At 43.8% G+C, this 24,698-nt stretch overlaps 1 protein-coding gene across 1 annotated transcript in view; it reads right to left on the bottom strand.

Moving 5' to 3' along the window:
* Positions 1–24,698, bottom strand: part of CPZ (carboxypeptidase Z) — a 62,428-nt gene that overhangs the window by 17,268 nt on the left and 20,462 nt on the right. The window contains exons 2-7 of the mRNA XM_054028851.1: positions 18,304–18,327; positions 16,880–17,254; positions 16,063–16,278; positions 14,422–14,618; positions 13,572–13,733; positions 4,474–4,632 (exon numbers count right to left, since the gene is read on the bottom strand). Coding sequence (XP_053884826.1) covers positions 4,474–4,632; positions 13,572–13,733; positions 14,422–14,618; positions 16,063–16,278; positions 16,880–17,254; positions 18,304–18,327 — 1,133 coding nt within the window. The remainder of the gene's footprint in view (positions 1–4,473; positions 4,633–13,571; positions 13,734–14,421; positions 14,619–16,062; positions 16,279–16,879; positions 17,255–18,303; positions 18,328–24,698) is intronic.

The raw sequence follows: 24,698 nt of genomic DNA on the forward strand, positions 1-24,698 counted from the left end.
GCTCTGTGATCCTGCCTAAGGACCGCCGCTTAAGATCTGTAACTGCCCTCCCCTGCCACAAAGTCACAGAGCAACCCACCCCCCACCACATAACATGAAAACAACCTCCCAGACTAACCAGGGTAACTAGTCACTGCATCACTGCACTATGTATGTGCCCTGCTGCTGTGCCTGCCCCCGACTATATACCCTGCCAAAGGTGACTGTCCTGTCGAATTACCAACCCCCTATCCCCCCCTCCTCCAAAAGAACATGATGGAAACAGTAGTTAACAGAAACGTATTTTTTATTATCAACCAAACATGGAACTGGGAAAGTGAAACTTGGACGGGGGCTTGTGTCAGGCGGGAAGGAAAGAACTTGTCAAATTTTGGGGAATGAGAGCCTTCTGCTGCTCGAGCTCTCTGCAGGGGTGGAGTGAGAGTTAGCAGGGACTCTGCCGCCTCTCCTTCTGTGCACTTTGGGTGAGGGGAGTATGGGACTTGGTGGCGGGGGAGGGCGGTTAGAGATGGACTGCAGCGGGGCTCTGTCCTCCTGCCTCCGTTCCTGCAGAACATCCACAAGGCGCCGGAGCGTGTCCGTTTGCTCCCTCATTAGTCCAAGCAGGGTTTGAGTCGCCTGCTGGTCTTCCTGACGCCACCTCTCCTCCCGATCCATGTTGGCTTGGTGCATTCGGGTCAAGTTCTCCCGCCACTGGGTCTGCTGTGCTGCCTGGGCTCTGGAGCAGGCTATAAGCTCCGAGAACATGTCCTCCCGTGTCCTCTTCTTCTTATGCCTAATCCGCGCTAGCCTCTGGGAGTGTGATGACAGGCTAGGTTGTGAGACAGTCGCAGATGGGGCTGTGGGAATGGGAAAAAGGGAGTGAATTCCTCAGAAAGATAAATGTAGTTGTGAACAAAGAACATAGTCTTTCTCTGTTAACAAGACCATGCACAGCACCTATCACATGCGCACTCAGCACAAGGTCGAATTCTCGGCCTTCGCATTCAGTGCCTGGGGTCTTCTACAGCACATTTGAGAAGCCTCTCAGGAGAACGGAATTTCTGTTGCAGGCAGACATGGTAAGCCGTAGACTTGTGGCAGCTTAAAACTTTAATATTAGCAACGGCCTCATTTCACATTGAAATCAATGTCGGTCCCTGCTGCCAGCAATTCGGCAAGCAGGAAGTCTGCTCCTGTCCCACACCCTCGCGGCTGTCCCCGGGAACGATCCCTTTCGGCTGCCCCTCTCCCGCCTCCACCGCGTGGCTGCAAACCAGCGGTTACAGTTCTGTAAAGGAACGGCAAAGCAGTCCCAACACTAACATTCCCCTACCTCATTCAAAGCAGGTCATCATGAGCGACATCACCCTCATGAGGATCTCTGACAGCGAGAAAGAGAGAATGCTCCGGGAAAGCCTGCAAAGACCAGGGCCGTATGCCGCCATGCTGTGCAGAGCAATGATTCCAGAGTACTTGATAGTCTCGTGGCGTGGCAACGTGTCCTACTACGGAGGACCCAATAAGGCCGCTCTCCCCAAGAACCTAATGCAGCGGATTTCCAATTACCTCCAGGAGAGCTTCCTCGAGATGTCACAGGAGGATTTCTGCTCCATCCCCGGACATATAGACCGCATTTTACTGTAGCTGCTGTAGCAGTGACTAACCAGTAGAGCGGCTTGGGCAGGACAATCATGCAAAACCGGACATTGCTAGATTTTTTTTCAATAGTTGCACTGCCCATGACTGAACCATTAAGCTAATCAAACTAATCATGAGAAACCCATTTTTTAAATTGTTAATATTCCTGTTCTGTTACAAATAAATGTTTAGATTTTTACAACACTTACTGGCTGATCCTTCCCCAGATTCTGTGTCCGGGGTAACGGCTGGGGAGGGTTGGTAGGGGATCTCTGTAAGGGTGATGAAGAGATCCTGGCTGTCGGGGAAATCAGCGTTGTGAGCGCTGTCGACTGCCTCGTCCTCCTCATCTCCTTCCTCATCTTCCCCGTCCGCTAACATGTCCGAGGATCCAGCCGTGGACACTATCCCATCCTCAGAGTCCACGGTCACTGGTGGGGTAGTGGTGGCGGCCGCACCGAGGATGGAATGCAGTGCCTCGTAGAAACGGGATGTCTGGGGATGGGATCCGGAGCGTCCGTTTGCCTCTTTGGTCTTCTGGTAGCCTTGTCTCAGCTCCTTGATTTTCACGCGGCACTGGGTTACATCCCGGCTGTATCCTCTCTCTGCCATGTCTTTAGAGATCTTCTCGTAGATCTTTGCATTCCGTCTTTTGGATCGCAGCTCGGAAAGCACGGACTCATCGCCCCACACAGCGATGAGATCCAAGACTTCCCGATCAGTCCATGCTGGGGCCCTCTTTCTATTCTGAGATTGCACGGCCATCACTGCTGGAGAGCTCTGCATCGTTGCCAGTGCTGCTGAGCTCGCCACGATGTCCAGACAGGAAATGAGATTCAAACTGGCCAGACAGGAAAAGGAATTCAAATTCAAATTTTCCCGGGACTTTTCCTGTGTGGCAGTTCAGAGCATCCGAGCTCGTACTGCTGTCCAGAGCGTCAACAGAGTGGTGCACTGTGGGATAGCTCCCGGAGCTATTAGCGTCGATTTCCATCCACACCTAGCCTAATTCGACATGGCCATGTCGAATTTAGCGCTACTCCCCTCGTCGGGGAGGAGTACAGAAGTCGAATTAAAGAGACCTCTATGTCGAACTAAATACCTTCGCGGTGTGGACGGGTGCAGGGTTAATTCGATGTAACGGCGCTAACTTCGACATAAACGCCTAGTGTAGACCAGGCCTGAGGCTAGCTATGCTCACCTTTGATTGAAAGTGATTCGCAGAACATCCAGCTGGGTGCTAAGTTAGAAACCTGTACCATAGATCAGTGATTTAACATAGAGAAAAAGCCAATAAAATCCCCTAAGTTCACTGGCTATAAACCACCTGCTCCTTACCAGATAAAGAATGGATTTCCCCCTCTTCTTCATAACGTCTTGTAGTTTGCGTTACCATTCAGTAAACCTATTTATGACATGCTATGTGCTTCTCACTGTTCAGCATCCCTACTTTGTGTGGCTTCCCCTGCTAAGTATATCACTGAGTATCCAAACAACAGACTTTATGCAGCTCAAATCAAGACACTTAATACTAGTTTCCTAACTGCAGATCTCTGGTGCCCAGCCTGCATAAGGAATCAGCCCAGTCCTGCACTCCTCAACACAAGGATCTGTACATCACACTAAGGAAAAGTGGTTTCTTTGTTTATTTGCAGCATTGGTTTGCTAAAGAAAGTGGTTTTTTTTAAGACTTCCAGGCATTTCTGACATAAAAGCACAAACTTCTCATTACTTGTGTCAATGACTAGTTTTAGGAAATCAGAAAGAAGTAGAGAAGGGGGCTGAAAATTGTGCAGCATATTTAAAGCTCTCAAAATGAAGAATAATACAAACCAGGGACTGGAAAGACAAATATTCACTAATTCATCTTAACCTGTAATAACTATTACAATATTGCCCCCTTCTGGCATCCTTTATTTCCTTTGGTTTAAATGAAGATTAGAACTGTATGTTCAGGACCTGCTCCTTGTGAAGCCAGTGGGAGTTAGATTGGGCCCTTAATTCCTTAAATATTAAGGGACAGATTCTCTGTTCCCCTACACTTGGTGGAATTATTTACACCAATGCAAAGTGGGTGTAAAATGCTACCACAGCAGAACTGTAAATATGTAAGTGACTCTAGAAGGTGCAGGACAGTGGACAGTCAGGCCCTCATGTGTTGTCACTGAAATGTTACATTTATTGTTTTTTTGGCTACAGGAAGTAAACTTTCCTATGAGTAGCTCTATAAATAGTTTAACTTTACAAGTCTTATTCTTTATTCCCCCTTAGTCTGACAATAGGAGCACTCAGCATTAGCACATCTCTAGCCCCTTAGAAGCCAATGCGCAAACTCCCATTGATTTCACTGGGGCCATGTTTACACTATGGGGCCTGAAGCTACAGCGGCAGCTCTGGTGCTGTAGCACCGTAATATAGACACATCCTATATCGATGGAAGGGGTTTTTCCTTCAATGTAGGTAATTCACCTCCCCACGCAGCGGTAGCTAGATCAGTGAAAGAATTCTTCCATCGATCAAACCACATCTAGACCAGAGGTTAGGTCGCCTTAACTCTGGCACTCAGGGGAATGAATTTTCCACACCCGGGCAATGTGAATAGGTTTACCTAAATTTTAAGTGTAACCAGGCCTGAAAGTGATGTTAGACAAACACTAAGTACTTTTGCAATTCCCACCCCTAGAGTATAATGCTTGCAGAATTACATTCACCCCTTCATGGCATATTTAGAGATATTGTTGCAAGTCAGGCATTCAAAAAATCCACATCAGCTCAGAGTTAAAAGGATTGGTCCCAAGTAGTTCCATATCTGAAGCTATACTAGTTTATGTAGCCATCTGAAAGAAGTATTACCTGCTCATCAGGAGTAGGGGAGTACATTTTCTCTTCCAGTGGATGCCTTGAGAAGTCATAAGGATAGGTAACAACTAATTCACCTCCATGGAGACTGGCAGATAATACAAATGGTATAGCCCTCATCCACTTCATAACTGCTTTTGTCTCCGGTGCTACCTGAAGAGTAGAAAGAAAAATCACTTGAGTGAACATTCTGTTTAGAATTTGGGGCCAGCATGACCCTTGACATAGAAACACCTGCAGATAGCAGGGTGGTGGGGAAGAAAACTGTGTATGATTCCCAGATCTCCCATTAGGGGATGGGGTGGTGGTTGTTTGTCCCATGTAACAAGCATGGAGTTTGGACCCCAAAATACAGGGATCTTCCCTCCCTCCAAGACCAGAAAAATTGTTCAACAAAATTGAAAGTCAGACTCACAATTCCTAGCCACCCAGACCCCAGAGGCAATTACCATTTTTGGAAAAAAACAACACAACATGAAGAAAAGACTGATATGGACTATCTTTTTGTTCTGTGTTTATACAGCAAGTAGCACAACGGATGACTGGCCCATGACTTGGGCTCCTAGGTGCTACAATAACACAAATAAATAATAATAAGATGTGATTTGAACTAAAATTCAGATTGCAACAAGATTAAGGGCCATAATAGTGATCACATTTTAATGAAAATGTAACATATTGCTTTCAAAATTTTCCCTGGACAAGTTGGGACTCAACTGCAAAATCCTAGTGTTCACCACTTGTTGAAAGACAAAGTAGAAAACAACTTTCAATTGACTCTTGTAAGATAATTAAGGATACGATTTAGTCACAGAAGTCACATGACTTTTCCGGACCTCCGTGACTTCTTTGGTTTTAGCTGTCCGTGGCTCTCGCCAGGACTGGAGCTGGGGCTGTGCCCCCCCGCCCTTCGGCTTCAGCAGGGGCCGGTTCTGTTCGCCTGTGCCCTGTGGTTTGGGCTGGGGCTGAGGCAGTGTCCCCCCTTCCCGCATGGCAGTGTGGTTCGAGCTGTCAGTCCCCCCTCCATGGGGCTCCAACTGTAATTCTTTCCCCATCAGCCCTCCCTCCTGGTTATTTTTAGGAAAAGTCACAGACAGGTCACGGGTTCCTGTGAATTTTTGTTTATTGCCCATGACCTGTCCGTGACTTTTCCTAAAAATAACTGTGACAAAATAGACGGAGAAGCGTCTCCATGTCCATGGCATGCACTGGTATAGCCATGCGTTGCTTGCAAAAGAGTTCAGTGTGTTGAATCTAAGCCATAGGATTCTTCATGTTGCCATTTCATGCTATGAAGTACACAGTTTCCTGTTGAAGCAGTGAGGGATTTGTCTGGCCTCAGTAGTTACTGAGGAATAATTTCATTCAGCGCTACGTTATAATTAGCTACTCCTTAAATGCAACAGTGACACCTCGTGGCCAGTTAGGGTAATCCTCGAAATACAGCTGTCAGAGTGTTGTTAGTTTTAGGGAGGGATTCTCTTTCCATTTGCACCTTGTGGGATCATTGACAGCTGTGGAAAGTGAGTGCCAAGTGACTGTAAAATGGTACCAAATGAGAACAGCAATGTGTTTGCACAAATGTCAAAGACTACACAAGGTGTAAAGCGAAGGAGGGTCAGGCTTTCTTACTTTGGGCCCAGTCGTGCATGGATCTATGCAGGGCTGCTAAAGCCCTCTGCCACCTCATGCTTAAACACCATCAGCTATCAGCAAATAATCAAGGTTGGAGGATGACCATCCCTTGGTCAGCTGGTCACTTGCATGAGTGACTTCTCAAGTGCACCCCCTGCAAGTATTGCAGGAAATGTGTTGACAGTTCAGTAAAGCAAGTGGCATTCTTATCCCAGTGGCATAGACACCACTGTGGAATACTATTACGCCATTTAATGTGTAGTAGGTGCTGGGTAACTGAGGAAGGCAGCTGAAGCAGCATTAGGCTTTATAGCCACTGTAGACTAGCCATTGGTATGGGTGCTTATAACATATTTGTTTAGCAGAGCTGCCATTTCATTTAGTAGAGGGCAGTATGCACAAGCACACTAACCAGTGCAGAACAACCTGAAAACACCTTTTCTGGCGATAGCCCGAGCAACAGTTTCCCAGGACCCATATGAATGGTCCTTTATATTGATGCCAGTTGCTGATTAGGGCTCTTCTGCAGAGCATGTAGCCAGTGGCAGAGAGTGGGGCTTCATTTATTTTGTGTCAGTACTTTTGAAAATGAAATTTAAGCTCCTAAATCAGCAACGCAATGCTGAGTGCCACAACATCTAAATACCTTTAAAAATCTGGGTCTAAGTGTAACAAAGGCTGCAGTGCTGGCTTTAGGCAGCTGCAGTGAGAAATCTGTTTGATTGTTTGATGTATCAAAACAGTGAGGGTGTATTTGTCCTACGGCACTGCATAAAAATTCATTAGTGAACATTTTATAGGCCCGGGACACTGTGGGACAGGCGGCTATGTGGTAAGAACTGGGGGAGGGATAGTGGTGGACAGAATAACAATAGTCCAAGAATCACAAATTATTTTTACTTCATTGTTGTTAGCATTTAGCTGGTAGAAGTACTGTGGAACTGGCAATTAAGTAAAAAACTAAAAGAAAAAATTCAAGTTGGTTCCTGTCTGATCAATGGTTTGGAAATGGGTGTTATAGCGATGGAAGAAAAGAAGATACAGCTAATAGAAAATAATATACTGAGGAGAATGGCAGGCGACCAGAGGATAGATAGAGTGCTCATGGAAGATATTAGGGGGAAGATGAACTTGGAATTCTTAATGATAGAGAGGCTGGAGAGCACACTTTTGAGGTTGGATAGACAAGTGATAAGAATGACCAGCAAAGAAAGCATGGGAGAAAGAGGACAGCAAGAAAGGGCATGGAATACCGAGGATACGACGGGAAGACACCGTCAAGAGAAGTTTGAAGAGAAAAGGACTGGAATTCCAAGACCTATGAACCTGTGCCAAGGACCAGAAGGAGTGGTGAAGAATTGTGGGCACCTCCGACCCTGTGTAAACAGGAAAAGGAGTAGGGAAGTGAAGTATTATTAGCATTTAGGAACATGCATTTCAGGACTTGGCATGTCAAATTCTTCTGTCATTTATCATCATTTGAGATAAGTGAAGTTCTACATCCTAGTTATTAGCTATGCTCCAGTTTCCAATACACAAAAAGCCATTAGTACCTTTGCATATATTTGCATGCCAGTATCACTAAAAACTATAGTATTACAGGTGAGTCCAGAGAGAAAGACATGCAAGGAATGGCAGACAGGATGGAAACTATCATCTCCTTGCTTCCCCCACAATTGACTCTGGGTTTTAAAGTGAACCCAATGCCACTGATTCCTGTGAAAAAAGAAGCAGAGAGGTCTTTCATAAGGAAGTTATCATAATTCATTTGTAGGATTGCAGTAGCACAAAGGATCCCTAGTAATGGACCAAGATAAAATTGTGTTAGGCACTGTTGAACAAAAAGATGATCCCTGCCCCAATGAATCTACAATAAGACAAGAGATAACAAGTGGAGACAGTCAGACAGGGGAATACAAAGGAACAATGAGACAATATTTGTCAGCATGTCAGGCACACTGGCTGCCTAACCATTGTCAAGTTTGGTAATATGGCAATTCCTCCATATGTTCAAGAGCGCAAGAGGATTTTATTCATGGCTCAGAAGAAGGGAGACCATTTGAAAAGCCCTGGGGAGTTGAGCTCCATGGGTAAAGGACACCAGAGAAGTCTTTCAGGCATACGCAGGTACACACACACCAAAGGTGGGGGAGAATTTTGTGAGAATGAACTCGGGGAGTCTCAGAGGATGCTCCCTTCTGGGTTTGCAGTGAGAGTGGGCTTTCCACAGGGAATCTGAGACCTGACTCCATGGACCCTATGAAATCAATAAGAAAAGTCAGACCCTTCTGGACTGATTCCTGGGCTTCCTTCCCAAGCCTTGGCTCCCTTTAACTCCATCCCTTCTAAGAAGCAGAAACTGCAGAAAGAATTGAATACAGCCTGGAGAAGTACTGATGCCCTCCTGGGATCAGCTGGGTGGCCAACGGACCATGCTGTGGCAATTCTGATGCCTCCCAGCTCTGTCAGTGCCCACACAAAAGCTGTTATGTAGGCTGTTGAGTAACTGGGAAGCCTGCTGCAGAGAGGGCTCAATTCGTCTTCTCTGGTTTCAGCACACAAAACTGTCTGCTCTTTGCTCTTCTCTGAAGCACTGGATAGGCATGAACACAGACCCTGTCCTATTCTTGAGGAAATAGATACTCTCAGATTTCAGTAAAAGTCTTTTATTTAACTGTTATATCAATATTTTCTGGGACAAGCCCAGATTAAATGTCTTATTCAGAGAACTTCTAAACTCAACCTCTCTCCACGTTTCTCTCTAGCCTACTTCCTTGGTAGATACCTACATACACCGCAAGACGGTGAGCCCGTTTGTGATGCTGGCAGACCAGCTGCCAGCCCATGCCACGGTCCCCATGTCTCAACCGAATACAAACAAATACCTAGCTGGAATCAGTTTGGCTCACTTCTGTGTTAATATTATTAAAATAGGTATTAGAATTACAAGATTGCATTTAGTGTTAAGACTTTCTTGACTGCTGGCGAGTTGCTGTGTGCATTAATCTCACTTACAGCACCTGTATCCTATATTATAATATTTAAGCATTTGTAATGTAATGTGACATTCTAAATCACTAGACAGGAGAGAGACATTAACTTGTGTGAAGTGCTGACCTCCAAAGCTGTTACATCTTGGTCAACAAGGAAGGCCCATCAACACCACAAGGGCTATTGTGGGACATTGAAGAGAACAAAAGACTTTGTTTCTCTGCTCTCTCACTCCATGCCTCATGAAGAGGAGTTATGCAAGTTGATTCCACCCATCATCTGAATTCACAGCTTAGAGCACATCAGGGAAAGGGAATAAAAAACCCTAACAAGAAGGAACTGTATCTCTATGACACCTGGACTCTGCAGGGGCACAGCTTCTAAGTATAAGCAAGGGATCTCCGGATGCTTCGCCTGAGTTAGCCCTATAGGACATATGCAGATTGTTTATTATAGAAACTTCTATTACCTTTTCAAATGTAAAATTGTGACTCGTGTGTGTGTGTTTACCTGCTTTCATCTTATAAATAACTCTATTTCCTTTTCCCTGTTAATAAATCTTTAGATAGTTTATTATAGTATTGACTACAAGCATTGTCTTTGGTGTGAGATCTAAAGTGCAACTGACCTGGGATAAGTGAATGGTCCTTTGGGACAGATCGTAACCTGAATATTGCTGTGATCCTTGGTTTAAGGGACCATTTATCACAAAGGTAGGCTCGCCAGTGTGTCAAGACCGATTGGAATATCCAAGGGGATTATCTGTGACTCCATAGTTAGGCTGTTATAGTCCCTGATGAGTTTCCACTTGCTAATTGGTTTGGTGAAATCTAAGTATAGAAAGCACAACTCATTTGGGGTTTGTGCCCCATTGCCTGCTCTTGAGTTAACTGCAGAACAACTTGACACCATTATTATTTTATTGCTGCAAATTTTGTGGGAAATGGTTAGGTTTTGCAACCCATATAGCAATTTAGCTTTAAAGAAACTATATTTTTAAATCTATATTTTTCTGGTTCAGCTCCGTCAATGGTATCAGACACTACCCTTTGACTATTCATAGATTTTTTTTCTTTAATGTGGCTTATTAATTCACCAGAAGTCCTTTGCCTTTCAGTCACAGACAATCATTCTTAAATTATCCATTTTGCAAGAGCAATTTAAGATACAATTAGAAAGGAGCTAGATAATTTGGCCATAAATACAGTGAATGGCCATTACCCTTTTTAAACCTGATTCCCATTTCTGTCAATTATATCGTATTTAGCCACTGTCTCCATGGTCTGTAAAGATGATTTCTTTTTTTCTTTTAGAAACAACTGGACTAGATTTCCTACAGTTTCTGCCAGCCTCCACTATAAGCCTCCAAATCCTCTATGAATCAAGGCAATTTAATTTATTTAATCTCTGATAATGTTTCTCAATTTCAACTCTGACCATTTATTACAATAATTGGTAATAACAGAGAACAAAGCTTGTTGTAAGGGCAAGGATTATGGGAAGGGAAGGGGTTTTTCTGAGTTTATGTGACTGGCAAAGAGCTAAAGAACTTGCTTTCAATTTTCCTGTCTCCATGTGGTGCTTTGGAATACCTGCATAATTACTTTAATAAGCCAGGTAATAAATACTATTAAGTAAATGACAGTTGAAAGGCTGGCTTTGAAGCAGACATATTAATGCACAAAGCTGAGTTCCATAACAGCGTCCCCTCACTAAGGTAAATGGTTCATATCCCTAGCAAAATTGATGCTCATTACATCAACAACTCATCTGGCTCTTCTGTGCCCACTGCTGTGGGAGTAGGTTAACTCCGGACTAAGGGAAGATTCATGCAGTTTCATCTCTTAGCTAAATGTAACTGTAGTTGTCAAGGAAGTTTTGCGTGTGCCTTCAAGGTCACAGGATGACAGGTTCTCTCATTCTGTCTCTACACAGCACACATCAGAAGGTACTCCGTATGTTGTTGAGCTGCTCGTTATGGAGGGAACAAGTTTTGTGTGCGTTTGTGGTGTGTTAAATAGTCACTTCCTTCATGGCTAATTCCCCTTTAAAATGTAATGAAAGGCCTGCAGTAGAACGGTTGTAGCCTCTGGTACGTTGAAACCCCTCAGTAATTTTGTGCATTTTGTTCCTGTTCAGGGTAGGTTTAGACAACAGAGGGGTTAAAATGCCAATGGCTGTCTACACCTTTTCTTGTTACTAGGGGAGCAGAACTTGTGATAGCAACAGTGGGAAATTTGGGACAAAAATACTAGGGACAAATTCTGTCACCCATCCAGGCTTCTGTATGCTACTGGAAAGGCACAACAGGAGTCCGGGGAGAATCTAACTAGCGTAGGGCCTCTGTACAAGCTGCTCCACACAGGGGGGCTTCTATGCCTATGCAGAGCCTAGAGAAGTCAGCTGGGCTCAGGGCTCCATCTACATGGGGTAGCTTGCAGGATCAGAGCATAATCAGCATGTTTATCACAGCTGTACAGAAGTTGTGGGTTTGTATGGCCCCCGTTACAGTAGGATCTGAGCAACACACAGTCTGTAATGTATTGATTCTCACAACACCTCTGTGAGGTAGGGCAGTGCTATTATCCACATTGTACAGATGGGGAACTGAGGCACAGAGAGACTAAATGACTTGCCCATGGTCACATAGGAAGGTTTGTGGAGAAGCAGGGACTCTCCAGAATCCCCTGCTAGCATCCTAATTTCTGGATCATCCATCCCCTCCGGGACTTTGAACATTTGGGATTGCAGGTTGGCAAACAACGGAACCAATCTCACTGAAAACCCACTCAGATGAAAACAAGGGTTGCATGGGGAATTGAAGCGAGAGTAGGAGCTCCCAGACTCAGGGCTAGTGTTTTGCCTCACACTTACAGTAGGTGATGGATTCTGTGTTTCCTCTGTTTGTAGGGGGATAAATTGCAACTGCAGCCACTGGAGCTGGGGGATACCGTTCCCTGCCATATGACAGGGATATAGCCTTTGATACACCTGTTATGTGATTGGGGCTAGGAACTAAAACACTCCTGAATATCACACTCTTACTATGCAAGCACATGCCTTACTTAACTTGCTGACAATTAACTTCAGGCCCAGTGCTGCTTCTGCTGCTCCCAGTACCGGGGAGGAGAGGTAACAGCTGCTTTCTCTCACCCACCTTCCAGTACTGCTGCTGGTGGGTGGGAGTGTGAACTAGCAGGCACTCAGATAACAGCTTCAGTTACTTGAGCTGTTTGTTAAAGGGCTTGGCTACACTTGCAGCTGTAGAGTGCTTTGGGTTAAACCAGCCTTCGGAGAGCTCACTACGGAAAGCGCTCCAATCTGTCCACACTGACAGCTGAAAGCGCACTGTTGTGGCCACATTTACGGCATTTGCAGCGGCATTGGAAGTGGTGCATTATGGGCAGCTATCCCAGCGTTCAAGTGGCTGCAACGTGCTTTTCAAATGAAGGGAGTGGGGTGGAGTGTGTTGTTTGTATGTGGGGGGGGGGAGAAAGAGTGGGTTTTTGGAGTGCTGAGAGTGTGTCAGCACTATCTTGTAAGTTCAGATCTCCCTAGCCCCCCTGCCTCTCACTCACTCACTCACTCACTCACTCACTCACTCACTCAATAAATGTTTGCTTTGCCCAGTTGCAGATAAGCAGCAGCTGTCTGAAACGGAGCTCTGAAAAGGCACTTATGCATTCCTGAGCTGATTTCACAACAAAGGGATGAGAGACCACTTGACAAGGGGATTATGGGATGTTTCCGGAGGTCAGTCAGAGCGCTGTAACTTAACTCCCCGTTTACACTGGCCCTGGGGCGTCTCAGCCAATACGCAACAGCTGCTATCCCTCTCGTGGAGGTGGAGTACCAGGAGCGCTCTAGCCAGGGAGTCCTTGCCAGTGTGGACGGGGAGTAAGGTAGAGTGCTCTGTGAGGCTTTATTGTGGTATAAAGTGCCAGTGTGGCCAAGCCCAAAATATCAGCTTGGTCATTTCCAAGAAATGCTGAGGATACATAACTCCCAGTGAAGTCACTGTGAGCCTCATGAGACAGGGACTGGCTTGGTGTTCTGTCTGTTCATCACCGAGCACCAACTGGGGCTGAAAAGAACTACCGCAATACAAATAATACATTTAATAATAATAATTAATTCATAATCAAGTCAATATGAGTTGTGGGTGCTCAGCACTTCTAAAAATCAGGCCCTCCCAATTGGTTTCTACTGTACAATAGCGTATAGTTTAATGAAATACTGAAACCTGTGATTGTGACATTTTTGTTTGGTATTCATTTGAGACTTTTGCCTTTTCTGCCATGACCAGCCCATACAAATCCTATGCACATCCAACTAGTCCTCCTTATAAGAAGAATAGCATTAAGCTAAAACAAGCATCAAGGATAACTTGGTACCGATTTTTTTTAATATTCATAATTATCTGAACCTTTATACAATATATTTGATAAAACGTCTGTAATTCATACCTTACCCTCCCAATAGGATTGTGGAATGGGGATGTGGTCTAGGTGTGCCCATCGGAGCCCAGCTCTGTTGTAAACTTCCGATGTCAAGTCAGGGAAGTTTCTGTTAAGATCAAGGTTCTGAGCAGTTTGACGTCCATTAATCCAACCATTGTAACCAGCTCCCTAATTTACAGTAAAGAAAGAAGCTAATTAAATAGATCCAATCCTGCCTGTCTCATAATGTTTGGGGTTTTAAAAATGTTATTTGCTAATGAACAAGTGGAAGTTTTAAATGCCAAAAAGGCCACCAGAGATTTGTTAAAAGTGTCCAGAGAGTGGAAATAATATATTTATTTATAGAACACCCTTTATCCCAAAGGACCTCAAAAGCACTTCTGAGCACTACTGATGTGACTCTAAGGTGGAACACAGCAGCTGTTAAACAGGGTTTAAGTCAGGGTTCAGCAAGCATAAGAAATATTAATATTTAATTACATCTGATCTTCTAGCTGAGGAAGAAAATATATTAAACTACAAGTTTATAGAAAATAAAAGGATCAACTTCAATCATCAAAATTGGCTCGTTGGGCATTTTGCTCAAATATTGGGCAGGCTATTGAATATGCAAAAAAAGACTTTCATCCTTATCAAACCTCCAGTGTACAAGCAGGAACAATGGAAAATCTGGTCCAAATTACCTGTTAGTTTTGTTAATCTGGGCACTACAGAGCAGCTGCCCAGCAAATCAGATGGGAATAAAATCTGTCAGTCAACTATTGTCAAAACCCAAATTCCCCAAACCCCAGCTTTTCCTTTTTCTTTTGCAGGGAATTTTATAACATATTCACTTCATTGCAAAAAGGTCTTTTACCTCTTCTGCAGCAAGTTCATACCCATCTGGGTTCAGCGAAGGCAGAAGGTGAATTCTAGTGTTGTTTATCAAAGTCTGGATCCTGGGGTTCCCAAGGAGATATTCAGAGCACAAGTACTGTGCAAGGTATATTAACAATTCTTTCCCAACAACTTCATTTCCATGCATGTTTCCAATATACTTAAATTCTGGCTTCACTGTGAAAAGATGGAGTAATGAGATGATTTGTTGTAATTCTGAGAACAATTGGATGCCTTCCCAAACCAGTGCAATGCAGATAGCTGACAGATGAGTCAGTGAGTTTTATTTACAGTAATTTAACATGCATATTCCCGTAAACATCATGTCAATTCCAGATCCATTTGCACCAACTTCAAGTCAGTTAACAAATTAAATATATTTTCTTTATACAATAAAATGAACTATTTGTTAAGGATTCACAAATGTTATGAGGCAATCACTGTGGTTAATGATGAGAAAAGCTAAAACTAATTATAAATCAGAGTATTTTCAGAGGACTGCAAACAAAAACATCTAGGAAAAGAATAATTGGCTAAGACATCAGCTAGACTACACTGTGATGGGATCTATCAGGCCTTCTCTATCCTCTGCTGGAGGCATGAGCACCCTGATACTCTGCACCCAAGGAAAATCCATCTAGACCGGGTGACCAACAAGGCAGTCCTCTAGAGGCTAGAAGGGCCAGGAGGAAATATTGACCTATCAAGAAACAGCAGGCCAATTAGGAGGTTTGGCCTGCTTTTCCTTGAGGGCAGAGCTGGGTGAAACTGGGACACAGGAGGAGCACCTAAGTGATAACCCAGAGCCCAGACCAGGACCTTACTCTAAGCACAGCAAGTAAGCACTTGCATTCTGAAGGATTTTTTCTTCTTTGTTTAAAGTGGCAGACAGCCGAATCCTGATCTGGGAGTTAATTTTGCCCTCTTTAAAGTCCCATTATGCTGTTCAGAGTGGTGTAATTGCTTGCTAAAGTATCATTTTTATGATAAAACATGTTGAATTATGGTTTTATTTTAAAACATGTTTATTTACTGGTTTGTAGGCTACCTAACCACTCCACTGGTGGAGGGAACATTATATTATTAAGGACAGTGCTACCACTGTTCCTTTAATTGGAGGTGAAGGATGGCCTAGTGGTTAGGCTTCTAACATGGGACTTGGGAGATTCAGATCCCTACTCTGATACAGACGTCCTGTGTGACCTTTGATAACAGATGGCTCTTCAGTCTATCAGAGAAAGGTATAACAAGATTCAATGGCTGGAAGTTGAAGCTAGACAAATTCAAACTAGAAATAGGGTAAAAATATTGAAGTGGGTGTAATTAACCATTGAATCAACTTACCAAGAGTGTTGGTGTATTCTCCATCACTGAAAATTTTAAAATCAGAATTAGATGTTTTTTTCTAAACGATAAGTTCTAGTTCAATGACAGCTATTGGACTTGAAGAATTAATCTAGGGAAATCCTATGCAGAAGGTCAGACTAAATGATCACAATGGTACTTCTGCCGTAAAATCCATGAATCTATAGGGAACATGATAGAAGTGTGCCATATCTCACCCTAAGAGGCTAGCTGTCAGTGTTATGTCTACACTGCAGCTGGGAGCATTATTACTCACTCGGATCATGATGTCCAGGATTAGTTGAAAACTCAATCACAAAAAGGTCTCTCCCTTCAAAGCTACGGCCAATGCTGTAAGTTCTTGCAATGTGGGAGCACCTAGAAGCAGTCTTCTTCAAAATGCTCACCATTTTGGAATACGAATGATGGGTGAACTGAATTAAAGTTGTAGGCACCTCCACAAGTAAATCTTCCTCAGTTAATTCTGGCTCCCCTGCAGAGAAAAATTATAACTGCAACTAAGTGAGGTCAAAAAGTTTGTGCCAGTGTGGGGTTATCAAGCTACAGTGAACAAACACATGCCCCTCTGTTCATAAAACATACATTTCCAATAATAGAAGTATGGAAATTAGAAATGAGCCTGAATCAGAACCTTAGATCTGAACAAGAACCTCCTCCATGTGTTCTTCCCTGTGAGGTATGTTAGTCCAAGTCTCCAAAACCAGCTACTGCACTTGCACAATGACAGATATTTTAAGATGTGCAGCCATATTTGCTGTGAGCTTCACCAAGTAAAAACTGGCCTGTAGTACACTGGTAAACTTCAGCCTTCAGCATAGAGATTGGTCCTTTAAATCTATTGGATCAAATTCATCCTGGGTGTAACTCAACTGACTTCTGTCACCTGCACTTTATACCTCTAAACAAAAAATATAACATTCCCAAAGGCAATTTACCTTCCATGAGCTAGTTAGTATTGTGCGTTTCCTGTTGTTCTAAAATTTCAGGTAAGACGTTAAGGTATAATACAAAATCTGTAGGTATATTATAGCGATCATGGATAGTTTATTATCCTGTATAGCTTCAGTTCTTACCTCGTAGCTTTGCCAGTGGATCAAAACAACCTTCTTCTTCACCAGCAAAGAAGCGATCACAGTCTAAGAAGTAGGGCCAAGCCATGTCTATTGTGTCAAATGCAGGAAGGCAATTTTTTCTCAGGTTTTCACAGACGTGCCTGCAGGGCTTTATCATTTTGTCTTTTTCACACCGTGGAGCCAGTATTGAGCAGCTCAGGAGTCTCAGATCAGGATTACATTCTCCCTGAAGCAAGTTGTGTAGCACACTCATGAGAATATATTCGGAGCTGAGTTCAACCACTTCTCTGGTCTTCTGATCCAGCAAATTAGGATACATTGTTTTGGTGTAGGAAACATCACTACAAGAGCTTAAGGTGATGTCCACACATTTTGCTATGAGAAACGATAAGATGAACATGTGAAAAATACCTTGCTCATTAACCACACTGAATCCAATACAGGATTGTTTGGATTATTGCTCAAATAATATGTCTTGAATAATAGGTTCAATTAATTTAATTTAATCTATTTGCTGTTCACAGATTGTCTGGCAATAGATCACAATATTCTCAGATAGATTGATTGTATGAAACTAGTTGCCAAATTATTCTTAGTCTGTGGCTTGTTTGTGAGTAGTTCATTGCAAGTAGTCAGTATTCAAAATTTCAATTAGATTTTCAATTTTTGTTGGACACATGGTAATATTTCTGTTCTCTGATTGGCTGAGTGTAACTCTTAAAATCAGATTTCTGGTGTATTTACAAATTCAAAATTTGAAATAGTTAAATGGACGGATTCTGACCACCACAGTGGGTGCTTTGCAAGTCTGGATGCCTGCGGACTCCCCTGTCATGTGGAATCCCCATGGGGCCAGAATAAGTAGTGTGGCCAGAGAAAACAGTTGAGATGGACAACTGGTGTAAGTCAGAGTAACCCCAAGATTGCTCTATATCACACCAGGGACAAGAGCTTGGGCATATCAGCCCCAGCATGGTGGGGCTGAAACGTTGGCTGACATCTGCCTTCTACCATACATTTGCACTGGAGGATATGGGCTAAAGCAGATTCATTTTAAAAATTCTAGCAAGTAGAAATGTTTTTGCAACATTTAACCAGTTAAAGAAACAAAAGGATAAACTGGTATTTATCACGTATGGTAGAGTTATTGGATATTACGACACTGGGCAACTTGGATGTCCAAGTCTGAGTCTTACGCTCTGTGCTGAGGTCCCGGGCTGGTACGAGATGATATCACAGTAGTGGCAGCAAACTCTTGCCTTGGGAGAGAGAAAACATCTCCCATTGCTCTCTAGTACCTGACTAGGGCCAATGCATGGAGCAGTATTGCCAGGGTCCAGGGACAGGAAATAACTAGGTAATACTCAGGGTGCTGAGAGCCCCAGGAGGGGCGGGTGGGGAGAGAATGAGAAGCCACACCATACCTTTTTCTCCTGTTTGGCATTGTCCTGCAAATAAAGAGAAGATAAATAGGGATTAGCATCATGAACAGGAGAGAAGGGCTGCTGCAATACCTGTCTAGTACTGTTGTTCTTGCTGCATCTCAAATGCAGGGCTGGCCTTACCGTGAGGTGAACTGAGGCGGCCACCTCAGGTGCCAGACAGTGGGGGGGCGCCACTAGGACCCAGAGTGTAGAAAATTGTGTCTGTTGATGGTGCATATGTATTCTCTCTGCTCTAGATGCACAGAGATGGTGGAGTGCTGTGCTGGAGGGAGGAGGGCACAAGAGACATAACAGGCAGGCAGGAGAAAAGGTGAGAGGGAATAACAGAAAGCAGCAGGAGCTGCAGGGAGAGAGAGGAGGAGGAGCCTCTTATGAACCTCTCTAGCACCCCCAGGAGCCTGGACTGATTAACACCAGCTTCTCAGGGAGCTTTCTGTTTCCTGCTGCTTCCCTGAACCCACTTGAGGAGAACAGGCAGTCAACTGAAGTAGTAGGAGCCAGTTAGGCCCTTAAGACGCTGATATCTTCCCTCACTCAGGCCCTGCTACCAGTCTGCTTATTTGTCCCCTTCAATTGACTGTTGAGAGCCACTATAGCTGGCACAGAACAGCAGTCATGAGTGAAAGAAGAAAATGTCCCCCTGGGGCTGCATTCAGAAAAAGAAAGAAAGCAAAGGAAGCTTTTCTATCTAAGCAGGAAGGAGCTCTCCTGAGGTACATAGACACAAATGTTCACAATGAGCCTTCTGGCCCCAGTGAGGATATGAGTGGTGAGGAGATGCCTGATCTTCCAGTTAGTCAGAGTGCAGGTGACCTAGCAGCTACTGCAGCTTCCATATCTCCATCTCAAATGGATGTAACCATGCACATCCTGAAAAGTGTAGATCAGAGAAGAGTGTGGTGGAAGCACAAGAAACAGCTGCTGCTGAGTTTAGTTCCGTAAGTCTAGATGATCCAGGACTGTGGACCCACTTGAGCAGTAGCCTGAGGGACTTCCTTGTACTGCATGGGCCACAGCAAGTGAAAAACTTCATGTTCCCCAAAGACAATGAAAATAGACGTTTCCATCGAACACATTACTGGCATGAAATCCCCAATGGTGACAAAGTGGAGAAGCCATGGCTTATGTACTCAAAAACTTAGAATGCTATGTGCTGTTTTTGTTGCAAACTCTTCCAGTCTAATGTTCCACATTGGGTTCTACAGGAACCAAGGACTAGAAAATTCTGTCTAGAAATCTGGCATGCCACGAGAAGGCAGCAAATCACCAGAGAGCATTCCATAGGTGGAAAGAGCTTGAGACGAGACTAAGGTTAAAGGCCACCATAGATGATCAGCATCAAGAGAAGATTGCATCAGAGTCTCTTTACTGGCAAAATGTTCTGAAAAGGCTCATTGCCATTGTGAGAATGCTTGCTACCCAAAACCTAGCACTGCGTGGCACTTCAGATCAGCTGTATGTGCCAAACAATGGAAACTTCCTTAAAATTGGGGAGCTGATGGCTGAGTTTGATGCTGTACTCCAGGAGCATCTAAGAAGAGTCACCACCCAAGAAATGTTCACACACCACTCACTACCTTGGAAAAACAATTCAAAATGAGATCATTCAGTTACTGGCAACAAAAGTCAAACAGAAGATTGTGGCAGATCTGAAGTCAGCAAGATATTACTCTGTTATTCTGGACTGCACACCTGACATCAGCCATATGGAACAAATGACTTCAATGGTACATTTTGTAACAACAACAGAACCTGGTGAAAAATGTCCCTGCAATGGTGACTGTCAGAGAGCATTTTCTACAATTTATTGACATTGATGATACTACAGGAGCTGGTATGACAAATGTGCTTCTTAAAAAGCTGGAAGATATGGGAATTGCGATAGCTGACATGAGAGGTCAGGGCTCCGATAATGGTGCCAACATGAGAGGAAAGAACAGAGGAGTGCAGACATAGATCCTAGAGTTAAACCCTTGAGCTTTTTTTATCTCATGCAGTTCTCATTTATTGAACTTGGTGGTCAGTGATGCAGCATCAGCTTCTAGTGAGGCTGCTGAATTTTGTAATGTAATTCAAAGCATCTATGTATTTTTCTCTGCATCAACTCATCGATGGCAAATTTTGAAGCAACATCTGGGAACATCCTCTCTGACACTGAAACCACTGAGTGCCACACAATGGGCAAGTCGAGTGGAGGCGATAAAGCCTATCAAACACCAAATTGGGAAGATAGATGATGACATAGTTGCCATTATGGAGGATAATGCTATGACAGGAACTGTTCGTGGGAGAACAGTGGCAGAGGGAAATGGGATCACCAGAAACATACATAACTTCAAATTTCTGTGTGGCTTAGTGTTGTGGCATGACATACTGTTTGAAATAAATGTTGTAAGCAAGAGACTCCAAGGTGTTGATCTTGATATATCTGGAGCAATGGAACAACTGGACAAAGCAAAGTCATACCTACAGTCTTACCGGTCAGATGAGGGATTTCAAAACGTTCTGAAGAGCGCACAGAAATTGGCAGAGGAACTTCACACTGAAGCTCTTTTCCCACCCATTCAAGAATACAAGAGTCACCAAAGAAGAAGACATTTTGATTATGAGGCACGGGATAATCCCAAAAGAGACCCCAAACAACAATTCAAAGTTGAATTCTTTAACCAGGTGCTAGATTGTGCAATACAGTCAGTTGAAGAACGTTTCATGCAGCTCAAGGAACTGATACCAGTCTGCTTTGTGTTCTTGGGGAACCAGGGCACAGTATCTAGCCTGTCTGACTCATGAAAGGACACCCCCCCCCCTCCAGTCTCTGCTGGAACCAAAACCGATCAGAGAAAAGACTTAAAGAGAGCAGTGAAGGGCGGTGGGAGTCACACCTAGACCTCTCCTGATAAGGGTAACAAGATTAAGACATCTCCATCTGCATACAGAATGGAGAGCAGAGACAACTCCCCTAACCTCATCTGCATGAAAGATGGGACAGGGAGACATCTCAATTTGCATACAGAATGGAGAACAGAGAACCACACTGAACTCTGGGACCAGAAAAAGCAGGGAAGCACTGAATCATGGGAATCTCTGCTCCAGATGTTAATGAACATATGCCTGCCTACACTCAGCTCAACAGTTATCAGACCAATTCTAGTAATGAATCCTTGATTGATTTCCAAAATACTGAAGCAGCCTAGTTGCATTGTGACCTCCCTGGAAGAAAACACCACCCATAGCCAAGAGTGATCAGCTCCTATTGTCTAGCCTAAAGAAAACCCTTGAGTCATCAGTTTACCTATAAACAAATCTAGTGTTCTCCCTTGAACCATTGTATTTTCTCTACAAAAATCGCCACTCCAGTCAAACTATGCATCAGTTCCACTGGGACTCCATCTTCTCCTGATGGATCGTGCTGGGGACTCTGCCTGTCTCCAGCACTCAGGGCCCTGAGCTACCACCATCACCTGGGAACCCTGACCAGTTCAAGCTTCTTTCTCTCTCTCTGTTTTCCTTTCTACCTTAGGTATTAATCTTTAATAATGTATGTTATGTTGGTTTAGCCCTCCTTGTGTAGTGATCACTATTATTACTATCAATAAATAACTTGTATGGTTAAGCTGGTTGCTTCTCTCTCTCTGGCTGAACTTTACTCTTTTGTGTTTTTAGCTTCCCCCCATATACTCTGCAGCAACGCTTCTTTTACTTAAGCTAAAGATCCCTGCAGCGCCCAAAATACTGTGGGGTTTGCTCATCAAGTAGGTTACGGCCAGTACAATTGTGATGTGAGAGTGGGGATAGGGATGTGCTGAAACTGGGATGCATAAGGGTGACAGCTTGAAAATGCTGCTTGACCCGGTCCGCCCAGGGGTATATAGTGCTGAAAGTGCTGATTGACCCGGTCCGCCCAGGGGCATATAGTGCTGAAAGTGCTGATTGACCTGGTCCGCTCAGACTTGCTCTGTTAATGTATGTGTGTGTGTTCATCCGATTCTGGGGCTGGAGAAACCCAGCCCTAGGGAACCTAGGTCCTGCAGGATAGCTCCATTGGGAGGGGACTTGCAGCAGGGAGAAGTAGAGCTCCATATGAAAACACAAGTGACACAAGCAGTACACTGATAGAATTACAGAACCCCCCGCCCACCAGAAGAGTAACCCGAATAAATGAACATACCCCAAAGTAATGGGCAAATCTGGTAACAGAACACCGCAGTATATTTGGGATGTTGTATGATATTCCAAAATTCCTCACTATGCCTGAAGAAGACCTACACCAGCAATACAGGGCACCAGAGACAGTGTTGACACATGATGACATGTGCGATATTGATGCGAGTGATTTAGGTGATGAACTGAAAGCCCTTTCAAGATACATTTCAGCAGGATCAACTCCAAAGGCTGTTCTGGAATATATGTGCACAAATAAGATGACCACCCTCTTTCCAAATCCTTTAGTTGCTCTGTGCATACTTCTAACACTTCCTGTAACAGTTGCCGGTGGAGAACGCAGCTTTTCCAAGCTGAAGTTAATAAAAACACATCTACGCTCCACAATGACACAGGAGAGGCTGGTCGGCCTTGCAACCATCTCAGTAGAGCATGAGCTGGCCCAGACTGTGGACCTTCAGCAGGAAGTAGTTCAAATCTTTGCAACCAAGAAGGCACGGAAAGCACCACTTTGATTATTCAAACAGATAAAAATGCCAGTGTTTACTATGCAGACAAGAAAAGTTACATTTGCTGTTCAGGCATTTGAAAGTTAAGTGTTACTTAAAATTTTTGAACAAGGCAATTTAAGTTGTTAGTTCTCCCTTATTTGGGTAGGTAGCAGAGCAGTACCATGAAAGGAGTAGAACAGGAAGAAGGCAGAATTGAGACCTTTCAAAGTTTTGGCCCAAGCAAGGAGGTATGGGGGAGTCATTTGTGCTTCCCACCTCAGGTGCCAAAATGATGTGGGCCGGCCCTGCTCAAATGTTTGAACTCAGAATAAAACATGCCTAGTTAAGAGACTTTTTACAGACACAAACAAAGATATGTGACAGTTGGTTAGTGGCCCTGAATACCAAAGGGAAACACAATGCAATATTACTGTGGCTTGTAGGGAAGGAAAGGAAAAGTTCAGTGTGATGTCAAAACCTCAGCTCTCCTGTGTCCAACTGACATTCCAGCCAAGAAGAATATGGCCATTATTGTCAGGTGTATCAATCTAATCCAGTGGTTCTCAAATTGTGGGTCGGGACCTGAAAGTGGGTCATGAACCCATTTTAATGGGGTCGGCAGGGCTGGCTTAGACTTGCTGTGGCTCAGGGCCCAAGCAAAAGCCTGAGGGATTCAGGCGGTGGGGCTCAGGTTATGGGCCCCCTAGCTGGAGCTGAAGCCCTTGGGCTTTGGCTTTGACCCCTTCCCCACCTGGGGCAGTGGGACTCGGGCTTTGGCTTTGCTCCCCCCACCCCACCCCCCAGGTGGTGGGACTTGGGTGGGCTCAGGCTTCAGTCCCCACTGCTGGGATCATATAGCAATTTTTGTTGTCAGAAGGGGGTTACGGTGCAATCACATTTGAGAACCCCATATCTAATCTAATCTAACCTAATCTAAAGCATTTATATCATGCTCATCACTGTAATAACTGAGCGCCTAACAAATCTATCAACACCACAATATACAGGCCCACACATGATCTATGTCCCTTTCTCTCTAAAGAAATTAGACAATTTTTATTTTAAATCTTCCACCACCTCTTCTACCTTCTTATCTTTTCTAGCTTTGGCAAAATGATGCTACTAAAATAAGACTCCAACTGTTTGTTTTTTTCAGTGCCCCATTGGAAGTAAACATCAAAGGGTATGTTTTCACTGGCATGTATTGGGGATCTAGCCATGTAGCTATAGTCAATGGGAGGCTGGCAGCTAGCTCCTCATGCTTGTTCTTATCAAACCAAATGTATTATGTCTACTAAGAAAAGTGTGAATTACTACTCCCAACATATTCAAGAGTTATTATCTGAATTCACTCTGTTAATCACTCTCTGGAAACCAACTAATTTTTCACCCTCTGGAAACCAAAGCAAAATCATTAACATGAAAACAAAATTAGCCCCGGAATTTGATCTTGACGATGGGTAATTTAATGGGAAATGAGTCTGGTTATGTATCCTGAATTATCATCAACATTACTCTGTAAAGCATTTCTGCGGCTCTGTGCTATTATAAATATTTAATTTTTGACACCAGCAATTAGTGGTAACCAATAATCTTGTGGTAACTTTTTGAATATATACTATTCATATAGGCTTTTTGTCCTGGCTTGGTAGATAATGATAATAACAATAAACAATACTTAGTAAATCTATATAGTGTCTTCCATCAGAGGATTTAAGTGTG

Source organism: Malaclemys terrapin, chromosome 5 (genome assembly GCF_027887155.1).
Source record: "Malaclemys terrapin pileata isolate rMalTer1 chromosome 5, rMalTer1.hap1, whole genome shotgun sequence".
NCBI classification, from domain to species: Eukaryota; Metazoa; Chordata; order Testudines; family Emydidae; genus Malaclemys; species Malaclemys terrapin.